The sequence below is a fragment of the Varanus komodoensis genome, unplaced genomic scaffold (assembly GCF_004798865.1).
Source record: "Varanus komodoensis strain SLA01 unplaced genomic scaffold, ASM479886v1 scaffold109, whole genome shotgun sequence".
In the NCBI taxonomy this organism is placed as follows: Eukaryota; Metazoa; Chordata; class Lepidosauria; order Squamata; family Varanidae; genus Varanus; species Varanus komodoensis.
The window spans coordinates 105,323-124,321 of NW_025335313.1; the positions used below are offsets into that span (position 1 = coordinate 105,323).

An 18,999-nucleotide genomic window follows, 5' to 3' on the forward strand; every position below is an offset into this window, starting at 1 on the left:
GCAAGCTGGCCAGAACTGGTCTCATATATTCAAACCTACAGGTCCCAGTTATTAATCTGACTGCTGCATTTTGCAGGGACTCCAGCATATATTCAAATGGATTCCTTAAAATTTAAGACACAGCAATCAGATGTACCAGATCAATTCATCTTCCATATTGTTCTTGTCAATGTCCCAGTGGTCCTTATGGACTGTCGTGAAGACGTAGTGGAAGTTGCACAACTAAACTACACAAGGAGTTTTGCAAAAGCAAAACACAGTGTAATAGGTTGTTGACTTTCCTGGGATACTCTTTCAAGCTTTTCCAGTTTGCATGGCAAAATTGGCTTAGGAGCAAAAATTGCTGCTGCCTCTTTAAGAGACCAATACTGTCCCACAGGTGAGCTAGTATAAAGGCAGGTAAGCTGCAGCACTTGCATTAAAAGAGCTGGCAGCAGAGAAGGAAGCAGTCTACATCATGACAGGCCACAGCTGGGGCTATGGGCAGAAAGCAGGTAAAGTATTTGCATCCTTTCCCCTTCCTCCTCTCTTCTGCTCTATATACTTGTGTGCAGTCTGTGCAGCCGCTGATAGCATGCCACTGTTTCCAGCAGAGTGCAACAGGCACTTAAATAGTTAACAAAGAATCTCTTAAATATTGCTTGCAGGAGAAACCAACTTCTCTGTCTTTCTGTGTGCTCAGTCAAAAGCATGACCTGTTCACATTTTAACTTTTATTTCCAGCATCCCCTTACAAAGTCATTATCATCATGATCATCATTATAAAAGTGGGAAAACCTCTGGTGCATAGTTCCACTGAATTCTGTTCCTGTCCTGTGCCTCCTTCTATCTGTTTCTTTGGTCTTTCCAAATATAAGAATCCATAAAATGTTTTCATTAGTGTCAATTAGCATGCAATGCCAAATGGGGCTGTAAACCATGCCCCACAGAGGACATGCAAGCTCCAGCTTGTACTGCCCCATCAGAAGCAGGCAAACAGAGGAATAGATGGTCTGAAAAGATATATGGCAGGGAAAGAGAGTTCACCTTTTCTTTCCTATTTTTGCAGGCTACATGAACACTCTTGTGATCAAGTAGCACGAAAGGAGTCTGTTCAAAGATCGCAAAAACTGGCACAGTCGCAGGTCAGCAGCAGAGCTTGCTAGATTTGTTTGCGCGAAAGGTGCCTGGTCCAAGCCTTCCTTCTGCCAGGAAATGGCTCCTAGCTGGGAAGCCCAGGAGAGACCTTGGGGAGCGCTTACCAGTCAGAGCTGCCAGTGTCCCTGAGGTTTTTGGGTTGGCAAGTATATTTAGCATTTGTCACAGGCACTCTCGCAAAATGGCTGTCATGGTGGGCATGGCTGATCACAAAACACCCAATTTCTGGTATGGAAACTGGCAAGACTAAAAGAAGAGAAATTAGCCCAAAACCCAAACATGAAGCAGAGGTGGGGTCTGGGCTCCAAAACTAAAGAAACAAAATTAAAAAAAAAAAAAAAACCTATTAAAAAGGTGCCAGAGGACATCCCATCACTTTGCAGGTTACCAATCTTTTAAAAAAATATTAAAAACACTTTGGGTAATTTAATGGGAAATTACAGGCACCCAGAAAGATATATTGTAGACATACTGGTGCCACTTTGGAGACCCCAGCACTGAGCTAAATAAATCTGATCACCGAACACAGGCAAGATCCCATGTTCAGTTCAGAGGATCTCTAGTTAAAAGTACCTGCGCTGAGAAAGACAGAGATAATGTTAGCAAGTGGCACACGAGGGCTGTAGCCCATCATCTTTCCTTTAGAGTGCTGGATCTCTGGGAGGCATCTGCCTGTTGGCCATGGGCGCTTGCTGAATAGACCAAATAAGTGGATAGAAGAAGGCTCTGTGCCAGATGGTCCTCCTGAATTCACTCACGTTCTCCTGTTCTCTCAAGCTGAATCTCATACAATCATGTCAGATGTTGGAAGGGGCCAGAGGGCCACCAGGTCCACTCCCCTACTCAGTGCAGGATGCCAGGTTGATCCATCCTTCTTGGGGGGGGGGGGCGCTTTCTGCCTAAGATTTTATTTTTCTGAAATCAAATGCCCTACCTGTCCATACATGCCTCAGGAGACAGGGTCCTTTAAAGAGATGCAAACACAGAAAGAATTTAGAGACTCTTTCTCTCTTCCCTCCCTCCCCCCTTTTTTGTCCTGTGGACCTAAGCCCTAGATCTTTATGGTACCTTGGCCCACCTCTGGATGAAAACCTCTTCTTTAAGACCTGATCTTAGTCAAAGGAGTACAATTATAGTCAGAATGATCAATGTGCTAGATCTAAATACGGCAATCTCCTACTTGCACACACTTGCCAATGCACAACCTGCAAGATGTGCCCTCTGAGTTCAAAAACACTGTGTTTTGTTGCTCAGCCCCTGCCTCTGAGCTGTAATTGGGTTCTTATTTATCACATTTGCCCCATGGGTAAAGCACTTGGGAAAAGCATTTTTCCTTTTATATCACCAATCCGCCTTCTAGAAATGACTGTTTTGCAACCGGTGATGTCTAGAATGTCAGATATGTGCACAATTTTCTGAGTGCACCCATAATGTTATCTTCCAAATGTGCCCACCAGGGACAGCCCTACTATTATACAAGCTGATGTACATGCATCAGGCAGCAAACTTGAGCCAAAAGGCTTTGCTGCCAGAGGCACAACACAATGAAAGATGCCCCACTCATACGCATCAAGAATTTTTCTACCGGAGGCTGCTAATCTGCTGTATCTGCTTTCTGTTTTGTTGCAGAAGCGAGGTCTGACCACAGCATGAAGTCTGCTTCAAGACCTGTGGTGTAGCAGAATCCCACTTACACAAGCAGAAAGAGTGTTTTCTTTCAGTTGTATGAATACTACTACATTCTCCTTGCTCTAAAAATAACTCACCAAAAGTACTGTTTAGACACAGAAATGACACTGGAGGGTCATGATGTAATCTAAAATGTGTAAACAACCATGACGAGGGAGGTGATGAGCATGTAGTAAGGGCTATGTATATAAAAAAACCCCAGTGAGATAATGTCAGAAGTACTGAGAGAGGGAGTTGAAGTGGCATTCAACCAGAGATGATTGTTTTCCAGTATCATTTGTTGTCTAGGGTCTCAGGCAGAGATGTGTGGACCTTGGAAGTAGGAGGCAAAAGGGAAAGATGAGGCAAAAACAAAAAACCCAGATCCAGTCTGATGTTTGTTCTATCATTTTTACTTTGACAAGTTGTTGTTGTTAGTCATGAAGTCGTGTCCGACCCATCGCAACCCACCCCATGGATAACATTCCTCCAGGCCTTCCTGTCCTCCACCAAGTACTCTGGTATTATTATTATTATTATTATTATTATTATTATTATTATTATTATTCAAGTGTATATTTTATTCTTAGAAGCTCATTTCAACAACACTGGATATGATCACTCTTCACTATTTTATCATTAGCCCATGGGGAACGTGATTCTGTGATCCCTTGATGACATCTAGGCAGCCACAGGATTCCTCAGATCCCAAACGTGAGATTGAAAATTGAGCTTGGAGCTCACAGGAAGTGTCATGCTGGCTGCTTCTCAGAGGCTGGGACAAATGACTTTGGAGAGGCAGTAAAGCAGGTGTTCCAGAGAGTGGGGAGCAAAGGAGACCAGGCCTGCCAGGACAGGAGGTATCCTGGTGGTACTCCAGTCTTCTCCCTTTCCCCTGTGAAGCACCACAGAGTGGGAGGACCAGCAAGGTGGAACTGACTTCCTTTACACTGCAAAGGATGTTCATAAACCTCCAAACCCAAAGATTCATGAACATTAGTGGTGCAATCTATTGGACTGTCTCCTAAATAAGCAGATGTAAAAATGATCCAGAAAAGTATGCAGCATTCATCTTGTCCTATCATCATGATTCCCCGTCCTTAAAGAAGCCTCCAAGGTCACTGCACAGGCATTTCCCATTGCATGCTATCCAAGCCTTTTCACTTAGAGATGCCACCTGCCATCTTCCACTTCTAGCTTGCCATAGTTGCTAACTTCTTCACAGTAATTATCTGCAAGTCTGATGAGTCCATTTTGTTCCCCAGATAATCCTTGTTGCAGCAAGCTTTGGCTGTCCCTCTTATAAGGAAGGCAGTACTGGGGAGGCAGGGAAGAGGCACTATAATCTCTGGCTCGAAAGACATGAGTAACATTTCTCTTTTTCTCCCCAAAGGACCTTCTGAGTGGTACAAATCCTACCCTATTGCCCAAGGAAGTTATCAGTCCCCTGTTGACATCATCCCCACAAAAGCAATTTATGACCCCTGTCTGAAGCCCCTTAGCATTTTATATGAGTCGTGTTCATCCCTTGACATCTCCAACAACGGGCACTCAGTCATGGTAGACTTTAAGGATGTTGATGACAAAACAGGTACGTGGTGCGTGGCAGAGACACTGCGTGTCTTAGAACAGCAGTTTTCTTGTTTCTGTGCTTGATGTCTTCCAAGGGGAAAATCAGGAACCCAAAGATTGCCCATAGCTCAAGTTCTGACATCAAAAAACAACAACCAGGGAATGAGGTTTTCCTGGGTTGTTAGTTGAAAATGGACATGGTCTGAATGTTCCACTTGTCCCTACAATTCCTGGGTTTTCTCTGGAGGAGTATAAGACCGAAAGACATCTAAAATACTATTGTTACAGGGCAATCAGGTCTCCAGTGACAGGTGAAGAACAGTCACGAGGCCACTTAAGATGCTGCTGCTGCAGCGTTATCAAGCACAGTATTAAGTTGCAGCCATTAGAGAACTTAAAACTTACCTTGTGAGAGCTGTAAGTGCAAGATGCAATTCAGTGAATACATAGTTTCTAGCTGTAGTTAATGCCCTTGAAGGAACTTCAGCAAATCTGTTCTTACCAAAATGTAGGAATGGTGCTTCCAAACAGTAGCATGATTAATCTGTTTTTTCAGTTTAATGATCTGACACGGACCCTTCTCTGTAGCAGTTCGTGTATATTACTTAATTGAATTTAAAAGAAGTCAGCAGGCTGCCCTGCTGGATGCGGCCCTGGATCTCTGTGCAAAAGGGAACCTCTGCCCTTGAATGGACCTCTGCTTCCACAGTGCATGGGATGTTGCAAGTCCCAGCATGGCGGGCTTAGTATGCAGTTGGTGCATCAAGCGCTTGGATGTTACCAAGTCTGGAATACAGAGGCCTCTGAACTGTTTGGGCTGGTGGACACATCTGGAATTGTGAGTGTTGTGCGTGCTCTCACAAAATGACTGTCATGGGGGCTTGCTCATTTATAAGGTAACTGCCATGGCGGGCTCAAAAGAGTCATTTCCCAGAAGGCCAGCTGGTGAGACTTGAAGTAATGCCATTTGCCCAAGAATCACAGTACAAGGCAAAAGTGAGATAAGAAAGTATGTAAAGTTGATGGATGTAGGACATATTTTCCAGTGCAATAAAAGAGTAAGATTTTCATGGAATGAGAGGTGGTGTTTAGCTTTCCATATTTGAAATATACGAGGTGTGTTCAGAAAGTAATATTTTAACGTTCTTTTATTGAAAAAATTTACAATTGAACATTCTCTCCTTCAAAGTATGCACCTTGTGAGTGTACACAACACTCCCAGTAATTTTTCCATTCTTCAAAGCATCCCTGGAATTCATGTGGGATGGCATTCAGAGCCTGCATAGTGGCTCTTTGGACATTATCCACACTGCCAAAATGGTGTCCTTTCAAACCATTCTTCATCTCTGGGAAGATGAAAAAGTCGCAAGGAGTCAAGTTGGAGCTGTAGGGAAAGCACTGTGATGTGTTTTTCAGCCAAAAACACTTTGACAGCCAAAACAGTGTGACTTGGTGTGTTGTCGTGATGAAGGATCCAAGTTGAGCTGATCTCTACTTGTGCCATCGGGGCACTTGTGCAGGTGATAGTGCAGCTTCTCCATGAGCTTTCCTCATCATTTCCAAAGTTTCTGATGTACTTTTAACCAATTTCACACGTACCGCTGTTCCAAACTCACATGCATTTTTCCTAATATGAGGAACTTGAACAGGGTGTCACAAAAAAGCAGGTCTCAACTCTGACAGGGCTGGAATGAACCTGATCAGTGTTCTAATGTATACTTGGCACCCACCCCAAGTGACCTTGGGCAGCTTCTCCCTTCACAGAGCCCTTCTCGAGCGTAGGGACTTTTCTCATTACTTTCTGGACACACCTCGTAAATCTTTTTTGCTACTGTTTTATGGAAAGGAAGCCTGATCATGTGTCACTGGCCTGGAACATTTCACTGTAATATCTTTATCCTGTCTGCATGTTTCTGGGCTTGGCTGTGCCTTCTGATGAAAGAGAGAAGGTGTATAACAATTGTTAGTTTCACTGAAACCTCATTTCTTTCCAATTAATTTTTTTGGTTTGCAGCTGTCAGTGGGGGGCCACTGGAAGATTCTTACAGGCTGAAGCAGTTCCATTTCCATTGGGGGGGCAAGCCAAGATTCTGGGTCAGAACATACCATTGATGGCAAATCTTTTCCTTGTGAGGTGAGCCATACCTTTATGACATCCTGTCATTGTTTACAAAGAAACTCCACACGGAAACCAACAGGGTCAACTTATGCCAGTTTGCTTCCACTCTACAAGCAGTATTGCTCAGGCAGTGCCCACTGCTTATGCAAGGGAGATATACTGTCCTTGTTTCCGGGCTCCACCAACAGGCCTCCTTCTAGAAATGAGTGTTCCCTTTCATTCTGGACTGCCAGGGAAATGCTAAATCGTCATTGCCTGAGCAGAATACAATTAGCATGACAGAAGTGAATCAGTGGGGCAGAAAAGAACCTGATGGGCTCTTCCCATGGGCTTTTCTGAGCAAAGCCATACATTAAGTTCTGTAATTGCTTGTTCAGCATAATCAGCTGAAGAGAGAATACGACCTCATTGCTTAACCTTTATATAATAATGATGGATAATTCTCCTCCACAGCTCCATTTAGTTCACTGGAATGCCAAGAAATATATGTCATTTGGAGAGGCCATGGCAGCCCCAGATGGCTTAGCAGTGGTTGGTGTTTTCTTAGAGGTGAGAAACACAGAAGTCATTGCTGTTTTATTTATTATATGGATAGTGCTCAAGGTTCGTGTTACAGGATAACAAGACCAGTTCCTGTCCTAAAGAACTTACAATCCAAAATTCAACACAAGAGGAAACTGGGGGTGGGGGAGAGAAATGAGTCCAACGGGAGAAGGACACATGCTCAGCTAATTACATATATGCAAGCTGCAATCCTATATATACATGCAGGGAAATTATTCTTCCTGAACCAAACGAGGCAGTTTCTGAGTAGGCATATACAGCATAGGATTTCACTCTCAGCACTTGCCTTGCAGAAAGGGATGCAGCCCAAAGGGTTCTACCACAGAGTCAGTGTGGTGTAGCAGTTAAGAGCAGAGTACAGGACTGGGACTTGGACTCAGTCACGTTGGTGACTTTGGGCCAGTCACAGGCTCTCAGCCCAACCTATCTGACAGTTGTTGCAGGGATAAGATTAAGAGCAGGAGGAAGAGAATGATGTAAGCTGCTTCGAGTTCTTTAAAAGAAAACAGGTGGGATATAAATCTAATAAATACGAAGGAGGGTGAGAAGGGATCTGAAGGAATGAAGAGAAGAGGCATTGTGCAGGTGTCCCGGGAGGCAGTTCCAGGAATGGGGGTGGATGGAAGAAAGGGCAGAGTTGCCTGAAGGACCAGGAGACCTTAAAGAATTCCACCCTTTTTAATCCAATATGTTTAAGAAGTGGTGCTGGAGGGAATTAGATGCCTAGCATCTGACCAATAATAGAAGCAAATCTGGAACATAAGTTAAGCTTACTATCTTTGTACCTGACAAGTTCCACACATACCTATACAACTCTATCCTTTCAAACTTTTAGATTGGAGAAGAACATGCTTATATGAACAGATTGACAGATGCCTTGTATATGGTCAAGTTTAAAGTAAGTATTAACTCAAACTGCAGAGTAGCTAAGGTGATCATAAATTGTTTTTGTTTTTTGTATTTTAAAAACTTAATAAAGGATGATCAATTTAAAAATGCAAAACAGGCTACGTGTGTATAATGTTCTCATCCATGGTAAATAAAAACAATGAGCCTTTGTTTTGGAGCTCTTTGGAACAAGCTGAAACTTAATTGAGGCAAGATGGAAATACCGCTGGTTGGGAATTTTGTTGAACTGGGTACCGTATGCAATCTGACTTGAATGTGGTTGCATTTTGCCTGTGGAAACACGTTGGTATTCTTGGGCAGGGACTCCACCCCCCCCCCCCATAGCAGGCCCATCAGCCACTAAGCTCTGTGCTCTGTTGCTTTCTTTTCCAGCACAGTGCTCTGCACAGAACCAGGTGGCGAGGACTAGCCGCATGCCCATTTCAAACAGTGCTGTCTGTTGCAGTGTCTCTAAAGCTTCTCTACAGGAGGCTCTTAATAAGTTGTAACCAGTGCTTTTTTGTAAAAAAAAAAAAAGTGCCGGAACTCACGTCCCCGCCAGCAGTAAGCACACACACCAATCCCAAGCCAGGCAGCGATATCTCGCACTATCAGATAGCAGACACAATAGCAGCCTGCAGGCACTATGTTAATGATGTTTGCTGCTGATCTGCTATGATTCAAAATCACTTCGTAAAATCCATTGAAAAAAAGGTGCCAGAACACCGTTCCGGTGCATTCCATGACAAAAAAGCCCTGGTTGTAACTACTTCCAGTTTTGTCACAGAACTGAGATGCAAGCTTCACTAAAACTTTGTTTCCTGCTTTTCCACTATATAACCATTAGATGGTGCTGTGCTATAGCAGAGGAACACAATCACACTAGTAGGAAAATACATGTTCTTTTGCTTTTGGTCATAAAACTCAATTTCCCTGCTCTAAGACACCCAGGAAAGTCTTAAAACAGAAGCAAACCTGGAGGGTTATCATGTCTTAAGCACTTGTAAACAATCATGAGTAAGGAAAGATAAATATACAATAAATGTTTCCTGTAAAAAGCTCTGAGGCAAGATTAGGCAACCTCGAGCCCTCCAAATGTTTTGGGCAACAACTCCCATAAGCCCCAGCCAGCATGGCCACTAGTCAGGGAATATGGAATATATAGTTTCAAATATCCTAAACCACTATGTCTACAGAGGAAGTAGGGCCATGCACCCATTCAAGTTCTCATAGCTCTGAGGGTGTTCACTATCTGAACCAAGGTTGCAAGTGAACAAAACTCAATTTAAAATTGGCTTTTGATACTGGCTTATTGGGTACCCTTAACCATACATCTCAGGCGGGAGTCACACAAAAAGATCCTTTCATAGTCTCTTTACTGTTAATGTGAAGCATTCAGCTTGTTCAGATCATAGTTTATTAAGCCAGGATTCCTGGCTTACCATTATGGGTGATGTTACAAAACAGACTGGCAAATGGTGCTTACTTGAGTAAATATGTTCAGAATTGTGTTGCACATCTGCACTCCTACACCTTGCACAACAGGAATTACGTCTCAGCGAACGGTTGCAGGATTAGTGTTTTTCTATTAACAAATTCTACTGAGAAACTATTAAAATGTGTCTTGGCTATGTTGCCCTGGTATACTGTTAGCACTTCTGAGGGAAATGGCATTTCCACGGTGGTGAATTCTAATGGAGACTTGTAAGGCAGGACCTTTATGGAGATGTTACTTTACATTGATTGTCATAGTGAAGGTATTTCCACATAAACGTCCTGTGTAGAGCCAATATTAACATGGTGCTCATTTCTGCAAAATTCACACCTTTAAATTGAAATGCCATTTTTGTGTGTTTGGGGTTATTTCTCATTATCCATGACTCAAGTGAAGGGCTATAATTTTCAAAAGCTGACTCTACCAAAGGAAAAGAAGAAAAACACCCAGTTTGATGCAGTTATGATGGCTGTTCCAGTAAGAAATGAATTTAGTCTATTTTCCTCTTAAAATCACTTAATATTACAGCATACATTTTGCCTATATATTTTGTCTATTCAGTCTTTTTATGGAGAGCCCATGTAGCATGGACGGTTAGAATGTTTGCTGGGATTCAGGAGGTCTGGGTTGTAGTCCAAACTCAGACAGGAAGCGCACCAGGCAACTCTGAGCCACGCATGATCTCCCAGTCTAACCTACCTCCCCGGGTGATGGTTGTAAGTCAAAAATGGAAAGAGCCACCTTGACTTCCTTGCAAGGAGAAGAAAGGCAGGCTCTAAATGTAATAAAATAAAAAGTCCATCCAGCACATGATCTCACCTACTTGCTGTTCATAGCATCAAGGCAGCTTTCTAGGTCTGGGTAAGAACTTTTTTTTTTGGTAGTGCAACTTAATTTATAACTTTAGTTTCTGCTTTTAAATCACAAAAGCAACAATTTAAAAAATCTAATTTGTGCCAATGCTTTTCTTAGGGAACCAAAACCCAGTTCAAGCACTTCAGTCCAAGTCGCCTTCTGCCCCCCTGCCTGGATTATTGGACGTATCCTGGATCCTTGACGACCCCTCCCCTTCATGAGAGTGTGACATGGATGGTGCTCAAGGACCCTATCAGAATATCTGATAAACAGGTAAATTCTTGAAGGGTGGACAGCTTTTTTTTGCAAGAGGTGCTATGCAGTCTGCTCTTGAAAACTGTCAATCCCTGACCCCAAAACGTTTCATTACTTATAACAAAGTGGCAAATACAATCTATAACAATATGCCCTAGTCCAGTCTCACCACTCTGCAGAAGCGCTTCAGCTCTGGTCTCTCGCAAGCCAGCCAGGCTTTCTTCCAGGATCCTGTAGCTGGGCTTGACATTGAGCCACAGCAGGATAATGTGCCATCTCCACCCAACACTGTTGTTCCCCAGTTACTCATGGGTTGTTGCAGGGATGAATTAACCCACCATGGCTGATTGATATATATCAGGGTGCTGTGTGTGTGTGTGTGTGTTAGGGCTATATATATATATATATATATATTGCCCTAACATGCATCACTTTGCATGTAAATAAACCAGCATAGCTTCACATGCTGGTTTATTCTATCAAAGGCACGTCTGAGGGAAGATTGAAAAATAGTTCACCCTCTGTTTTGTCTTGTCTTCTCACAGGCTTCCTAAACGCCATGATCTCTAGAATTATGCCATATTTAAATGCGGTTATTTGACTCTGTGGCATACATTATCACATGGCAGGGACTAGGATAATAAGCAACATTGCCTTGACCAAGGACATAATCCAATGAGCCCCCAACTCAGGGCATCCTGTGCAGAGCAAGAGAGCAGAAGCAAGGGTCACCTCCACGATCCTTCTGCCCTGCAAAGAGCTAGAAAGCTGATTTTGGCATGTAACTGTGCAACTTGGGAGTGAGGTGAAGGTGCCTTTAGGATACATCATATCATGGGAACGCCAGGCTTCTCCTGCCCTGCCCCACCCCATCCCCAGCCCCCTTGGCCACAGTCACTGCTAGGACACCAGGGAAGCATCTGGCACAAGTCTTCTCATCCTGGATGCAAGGAGCAGGGAGGAGTGGTGGCGACCACAAAGCTGGGGGTCCAAATGATCCTGTGGCCATGTAGACAGAGCCTAAGGGTACAGGAATGTTCTTCCTGGTAATAAAGCACAAAATTATTCAAAAGTAGTTCAAGAGATCACTGCTTGATGGGATTTAAACAAAACTTCCTTGTTTTAAAATGATTGCTGGTTAGTGTGAGGGCTGCTTTAAAGAATTTTATGCAGATTTAGGGCTTTTAAATGTTTTTTAAATTGATGTTTGCATGCTACCCATTTATTGAGATGATTGATAAATACAATGATGGAATGAATTAATAAATGGTGAAAAGTGTTCCTGTGTCCTTGTTCCCAAGCTGGGGCACTAACGAATTTTCTGAGTACTAATACTATTCCACTTGGATTTACAGATGGAGAAATTCCGAACTCTCCTGTTTACTACAGAAGAAGACGAAAGGGTCCAGATGGTGAACAACTTCCGTCCCCCTCAGCCTCTGAAGGGCAGGGTAGTACGTGCATCGTTCAAGGCATGAGGAGCAGAAGAGGTGGCAGTGATGGCAAAATGTGACAGAAACTTCAAAACATTCGAACTGCTTCAATATCAGCAAACAGAAAACTTTTGACAGATAATCAACATTCTTCAGCTTTAAAAAGCCAGATCAAGAGACAGTGGGAACAGCCGAGGGGAACTGACATGCAAGCATGGAGGAAAGAAAATAGCCTGTAGACTGCTCATGCTCATCTGGGCTTCTTTGAGAAAGATGCTCAGAATCTCGGCATTCTTTCTTTTCTTTGCAGAAGCAAATCCATCCACATCGTGTCTCCCTACTGACAAGCAGTGGCTAGAATATATTTGAACAGGCAGACAGTCATCATGATGGTCTCCTAGGGAGAGTCCAAAAAGACAGGCAGCTGTGCTGATCCAGATCAACGAAACAGTTCTAGGATTTCTCCTCTGGTAGTACCATGTTCTTTGTAAAGCTCGTGAGTCGTAATTGCCCATTCAAGACCAAGCCATCCTCAGTAATTTGCACTGCAACAAGAAGCAACATAGTGTTGCTGGGAGAATTCATTTCCCCTCAGCTACTCTGAGAATTGCAGCTATGCTCAGAAGGAACTAGCAAGCCCAGCAGAGTGACAAATGACTTCAGCATCCTTGCTGAAGAAAAAGGGCCACTCTTGTGCCCTTGAAAGACCTGTCCCCACCAGACTGCTGTTGACAAGAGAAAGTCTTTATTCTGTGGCCACATTGCTTGGAAAGCACTACATCTCCGCTTTGTCAGAAGAAATGCTGAGAGTATAACTTGTCCTTGGCTAAGAAACATGGTTAGCGTGAGAGTAAGACTTTACATGAATGTTCCAATTTTCATTTGTTGGGGGCTAGAAACTTGCATGACTCCCAAGACTGTAGGGCATAGTTCAAAAACATAGTGGCATAATGCAAGGACTCCGAAAGCAACAGGTGCCTTCAGTAGATACGCTGGTGTCACAACGTGTTCTAGTCTCCAAATAGCTGCTTAGCCTAAACATTCTGCTTACTCTATTACAAACAGACTGAAGGACTGGAGACCTGCTCCTAGTCCTGACTTCTATGATAAAAGGCTACAGATGAATGAATTGATAAATGTAGATGATTAGGGCATAATGGCTTCCAAAAACTTGGGTGGGTTCACAGGTCACAGCAAGCAACCCTGCATGGTTTTCATGGTGTGCAGCGTTTTGACTGGATGTGCCTGACAGATAATCCAGCAGTTGCTGTGCTAGCGTGGCTGTTGCCCTCCTTGTTCAGTCCTCCTGCCGTTGGCACACATCTCACTAGCATCATGCCTGAAGTTCAATCCCATGCTGAACAGCTGGAGCAGCTCTTGTACCTGCCACTTTTTCCAGGGAGGACAATGGAAATAATGATGCTGGATCTGGATGAACCATAGTGAAGTATGGAACCCATAGAACTGACCGTTGTTTCCCATAATGGCTTCCCGTAAACCAAATGTGCCATGCTGAAATACCATGCCAAGGTTCAGGTGGCACACATACCATCCTGCAAAAGAAACCACTGTGGCTTGGTTTTTTCTGTCAAGTAAACCAACCCACTGTTTAGATGGGTGTAGGAAAGTAATACACTCTTTCTGTGCTGGCTGCAGTTGCAAGGACAGAAGACCCAGCCTCACAGCAAGTGCTTGGTGAGTGGGGAGGAGGCCAAGGAGGGGAGGCATGAGGCTGCATCAGGCTATGATATAACCTGTTGTTGTTGTTAGTTGCGAAGTCGTGTCGGACGCATCGCAACCCCATAGACAACATTCCTCCAGTCCTTCCTGTCCTCCACCATCCCCCAGAATCCACTCAAACTCACACCGACTGTTTCCGTGTCTCCATCTAGCCACCTCATTCTCTGCCGTCCCCTTCTTCTTTTGCCATCTATTGTTCCCAGCATTAGGCTCTTCTCCAGGGAGTCCTTCCTTCTCATTAGGTGGTCAAACTATTTGAGTTTCATCTTCAGTATCTGGCCTTCTAAAGAGCAGTCAGGGTTGATCTCCCCTAGGACTGACCAGTTTGATTGCCTTGTGGTCCAAGGGACTCGCAGGAGTCTTCTCCAGCACCACAATTCAAAGGCCTCAATTCTTCGGCATTATATATCCTAGCAGTGCCTTAGCCTGCCCTCCTCATGGGCCAAGGCAAAGACTTAGATGGGCAAAATTCCAAGACATTGGCAGGATAACAAGTGCAGAGATCACTTTCCCTTTCATATTTCTCCCACCCACAGAGTCCTCCTGCTTGGGACTTCAGCAGGGTTTCCAAAAACACTCTAATCCTCCTTGACCACTAAGCATACCCAGTCCTCATTAAGCTGTGGTATTTCTGGTGGAGGGGTGGTTCCCTAAAGCATTTTTTTTTTTTTTTTGCATTTCTGCAAACCTTGGGTTCCCCATGACCTGCTGCTGCCACCCTCTTGTGTGTGGGTGGTGCCATTTTGGCCCCATGATAACCGAAATCACTTTTATTATGTAATCAATCACTTGTTATATACCACAAGAAAGCAGGAGGACTTGGCAAACCAGAAGAAAAAGTCTTGCAGTATTTTTGACTAAAATTAACAGAACACTGAGTGATAGATAATTGACCTTGAATAGTTGTACTCTGAAGTGTTCTTATTGTAGCAAAGCCTATAAAAAGAAAAACGTTTTGCTTGATTAAAGTCAAGGGCTATTTCGTTGCTTTTGGTTGAACTGCATTGCCCTTTGTGGTACACCATTTTCATTTCAGCCAATCTTTTATCAAGTCCCATCTCAATTGTTTAAATGTACTATAAATTTGACTTCATACAAGTCAGTCAGTCTCTCTCTCTCTCTCTCTCTCTCTCTCTCTCTCTCTCTCTCTCTCTCTCGTAAAGGTTCAGTCTAATGATAATTTCCACTTGCTAGTTTTCCTCCTGTTCTGTAAGACTGACCCACTCCTGCCACCTCATCAGTGAAAGTTATGGGTTTTGGGTTCATCTGAATGACTTTCAGTGCCTCTGATTACTAAGAGGCTGCCTTCCAACTATGCAGTCCTTTTAAGTAGAGCTATTAGTGCGGGTGCCTTGAGGCAAACTGTCTTAAAGGACAGTTGACAACTAGTAACATTGTGCTAATGCGTTTCATTGGAAGTTTGGATGGCCCAAAAAGATAACATGATAACCCATACTCAAAGGTTACATGGTTAACCCATGCTTCAAAATACTATTTGAACCCAGCTGCACCAACAAGCCATGGCTTGTTAACCATGGATGACCTATGGAAAGTACCCATGTTTTCTTGTTGAGTTCTAAACTTTGGACTATTCACCATGGTTTGTTTTCTTGACTGGGTTCAGCCAACACAATAACCCACATTCCCACAACAACCCATAGTTCACTGACACCCCAAACTCAACTTTTGAGTGCGAGATGGCTGAACCCAGTCAATAAGTTTCCACAGGGATGTAAGCAGCAAGGGTCCTCAACACTGCAGCCAGGGCTGATGGGGTTAGGAGGAGAACCAAGACCTGTTCAGCCAAGGGTTAGACACTTGGTGGACATAGTAGGACCACAGGAAAAAGCAGATTCAGGTGAAGGGAATGGCCAGGTACCACCAAAAGCAGGGCAAGACCAAAGACAAGGCAAAGTCAGGAACAGATGAGAGCCAAATATTAACAAAGACATGGCAGGACTAGAGGAAAAAGTGGAATCAGGGACAGGCAAGAGTCAAGACATGAGTGAAGGCATTGTAGGATTAAGAACCATGAAGAGTCACATTGTTGTGACAAAGCCAAGCAGGACTGAGAGGCCTTTTGTAGGCCTCCTGTAGCTCCCAGCTAGTCTTCACAAATGCACTGACACTAATCCAGAATGCACTTATAGGTTCAGTGATAATCCTGCATGTACTTGCAAGGTGAGCCAGGCTGCCTTCTCTATCAGGCCACCAGGAGGAGCTCCAGCAGCTTGCAGATTGTGACAATAAGTGATAGAAACAGAGCAAGTCAGAAGGGACCTCCCAGGCCATCTAGTCTTACCCCCAGCTCTAGCTGACTCCACCCATAACATGGCTACCATGTGCATGATGGGAATACATGACTCATGTTTTGTCCCCTGCTCAGCAAGGAGAGGAAGAGAGGTGCACGTCTGTGTCTAAGAGGAAGGGTCTTTTCCAGCCTTATCTGCTGTAAACTGAACCTTGAACCTTCTGTGTGTAGTAACATCTTCTGTATCATTAAGCTGTCAAGTTTCTGCAGGCCCACCACCTCATTTCCTTATGGTGGAAAACCACTGGCAGTTACTGCCATAAGTCATGGCCCTATTCTAGTAGCAAGTTTGGGATTTCGATAAATGGATAACCAGACTGCAAATGCCACCTAATGGCCTTGCTTAACTTAGGCTATAATCCTACTCACACCTGAGAATAAGTCACATTCAACTTACTTCTGCATGGCCATGTATAAATGATAAGGTTTCAATTTTATGTATATGTTGAGAGTAGGTCCTTTGGAACTCCATGGGATTACTTTCCAGGTAAACACGCACAGGATTGCACAGTTTCATATGCTTTTATTGATCCACCTTCATCTCTAAACAAGTGATCAGAACTTACCTGGATATACCATGCCCTGAGGACAATGGTGCAGATAGGAAATTTCAGACCCAGATAATGGTGTTATGGTACACCCCTTTGGGTAGCCATGTCTTATCCTGAAACACACCATTAACATTTCTTTCCATACTCCAGTTCTTGATTTACAACTACCTCTACATTCACAATACATTAAAATAATAGCAACAAAACTGTTTTCCAGCCCTGCTCTAAACAGAGCCAGGTTTGCACAACATGACAAGACATGGGGGTTTCTTGCACGAGATGATGTGTTGTCGTATTTCAGTAAGGTACATTTGATTTTTGGAAACCATAATAAGAAACAATGGTCTGTTCTATGGTTTCATGCTTCACAATGGTTTCTCCAGTTGTCTAAACCTGGTGTGGTAATTTCCATGGTCCTGCTAAGCAGCTACCATAAAGTCCCCTAGAAAGAGTGGCCGCTGCAGGAGGGGCTCTAGCCATCTTTTGTAGGACTGAATTTCAGGTACAGTAGCTGATAGGATACATGCTGACTGTAGGAGAACTAAAAAGGGAGAGTAGTAACCATGCTAGCATGGAAACCACTTGATAATATGTCAGACATATTCAGGCCAAAAAGATGGACCTTAGCAACTGCTCAGCATTGCTTGTCCTTATGTATAAATCAAGCCAGAGAGAGAGAGAGAGATGGAGGAAAACCACTCTGTGAATCTGCAGTTTTGCATTTTAGACTAAATGTAAATTGCAGTGTCATTGTAACAGCAGGAATGAAACAGAGTTTGTTTCTGCTGCCCTGATCACTTGCTAATCTCTAGGTGGATACCAGCCTGGACTGTGGGAACCATAGACATTAACTCCCATGTTACAATTTACTGCTTAACATCAATCTCAACTTCAGTTTGCTTTTATTGACAAAAATGTTTTCAGTTGGCAACATGGCTATAACTACAGCTGCATATGCGTAACACCTGAGATTAAATAAAAAGTGGATTTTGGATCCTTTCAGATTCCAGACCACAAAGGGTCAAGAGTTGCAAGATGTTGCTAGACACATGCCTGGCATGAATGAGCAGGACATGATTTATATCGAAGAACAGCAAAGCAACTGGCACAGACATTGAAGAGAGAGCGAATGGAATGTAGCAGAAAAAGCAACAATGGCTGAATGATAAGGTCATAAGATAAGTCCCTTATCATACAGGGCTTGCAAAGTTTTCAGTTACACCTTTCTCTCGCTTCTGAGGGCATTTCAGGTCACACTGGACTGGAGTGCAGTATGACCTGAACATTGCTCTACTGCATATGCAACTTCGCCTTGACCAACCACCTTCCTTGTAAATGAAACACCAGACCATCCTGCTTGTAATTCCAAACATACTTGCTCAGAAATGAGCACTGCAATTCCCCAAAGAGAGCCTGGGAAATCAGTGCAATCAAGAATAACAAGGGTGCAGGGCCAGTGTCATGAGTTGTGCACTTAATGCTTGTAAAGCCCCAAACGTGGATGTTTGCATCCAATGTGGAGGTGATCTTTGTCTTCCTGCTCTGCATTCTAGCCAAGGCCTGAGCTAATGAGTGAGAGGGAAGACTACAGAGGACACAGGACAATCTCACCCTGCTCTTTGTGGTCAGAGCATGGACTCCCCACTTCAGGGTCCATGTAATATAAATTCTCATTTTGTGCATGCAAGTTTCTGCACAAATGCAACATTAGGCTCTGCAGTTTGGAACTGCATAGTGCAGTGTGCTGTCATACAATGCCATGCTATGCGCTCCCTTTGTGATCGGTTGTTGTCACGTGGCTTGCCTGTGTGGTAATGTCACGTGATGCTTCCGTAGGAAGATGGACCGGTGAAGTTGTCATTGTCTTCCTCCTCCTCCTCAATGAACAAGAGCTGCACCAGCGTGATGACAGGTGAAGCAGTTGTGGATACACCAGATTATTCAAGGGTTCTACCAGCTCAGTGCGTGTGCAGACATGATCTTGTTTATAGTAAGACTGTACATATTCCAAAGCTTGCAATCAATTCTAAGTGTAATACGGAAATCATAATACATCAGTTGAGCCTCACCACAAAGCTGAGCATTACAAATGGACAGGTTTTGACCAATGTGCTAATGACTTATCAAATCTGGCAGCATCACTTCTTCTGTCAGACATTATCTCTCCAAATAGCAGATGTTGCAGGATGAGGGCAACTGTGGGGAATTCTGTTGCCCTCCTGGGAGCACTCTGCACATATCTTGCTAGTCACTGTGAGGAGTAGGGCGTGGCACTAGATGGACCTTTTCAAGAGAACTCTTTTGGTTAGGGTATTTCTGAAATTTCTCTTTGAGCAGTGCATGAATCAGCAGTACAGCTTCTGAACCCATGAGGCAGCTGTCATAATCTTTGTTACTAGCATGCAATCCTT

At 43.7% G+C, this 18,999-nt stretch overlaps 1 protein-coding gene across 1 annotated transcript; it reads left to right on the forward strand.

Annotated features, from left to right (window-relative positions):
• The first annotated feature begins 457 nt into the window (after nt 1-457).
• CA7 (carbonic anhydrase 7) lies at nt 458-12,699 on the forward strand. Its single transcript, XM_044419852.1, is given in 8 exon segments — nt 458-494; nt 4,199-4,396; nt 6,392-6,459; nt 6,461-6,511; nt 6,950-7,045; nt 7,896-7,958; nt 10,416-10,571; nt 11,909-12,699. Coding segments are annotated over 8 exon segments (792 nt in total). The 3' UTR covers nt 12,032-12,699.
• The last annotated feature ends 6,300 nt before the right edge of the window (nt 12,700-18,999 follow it).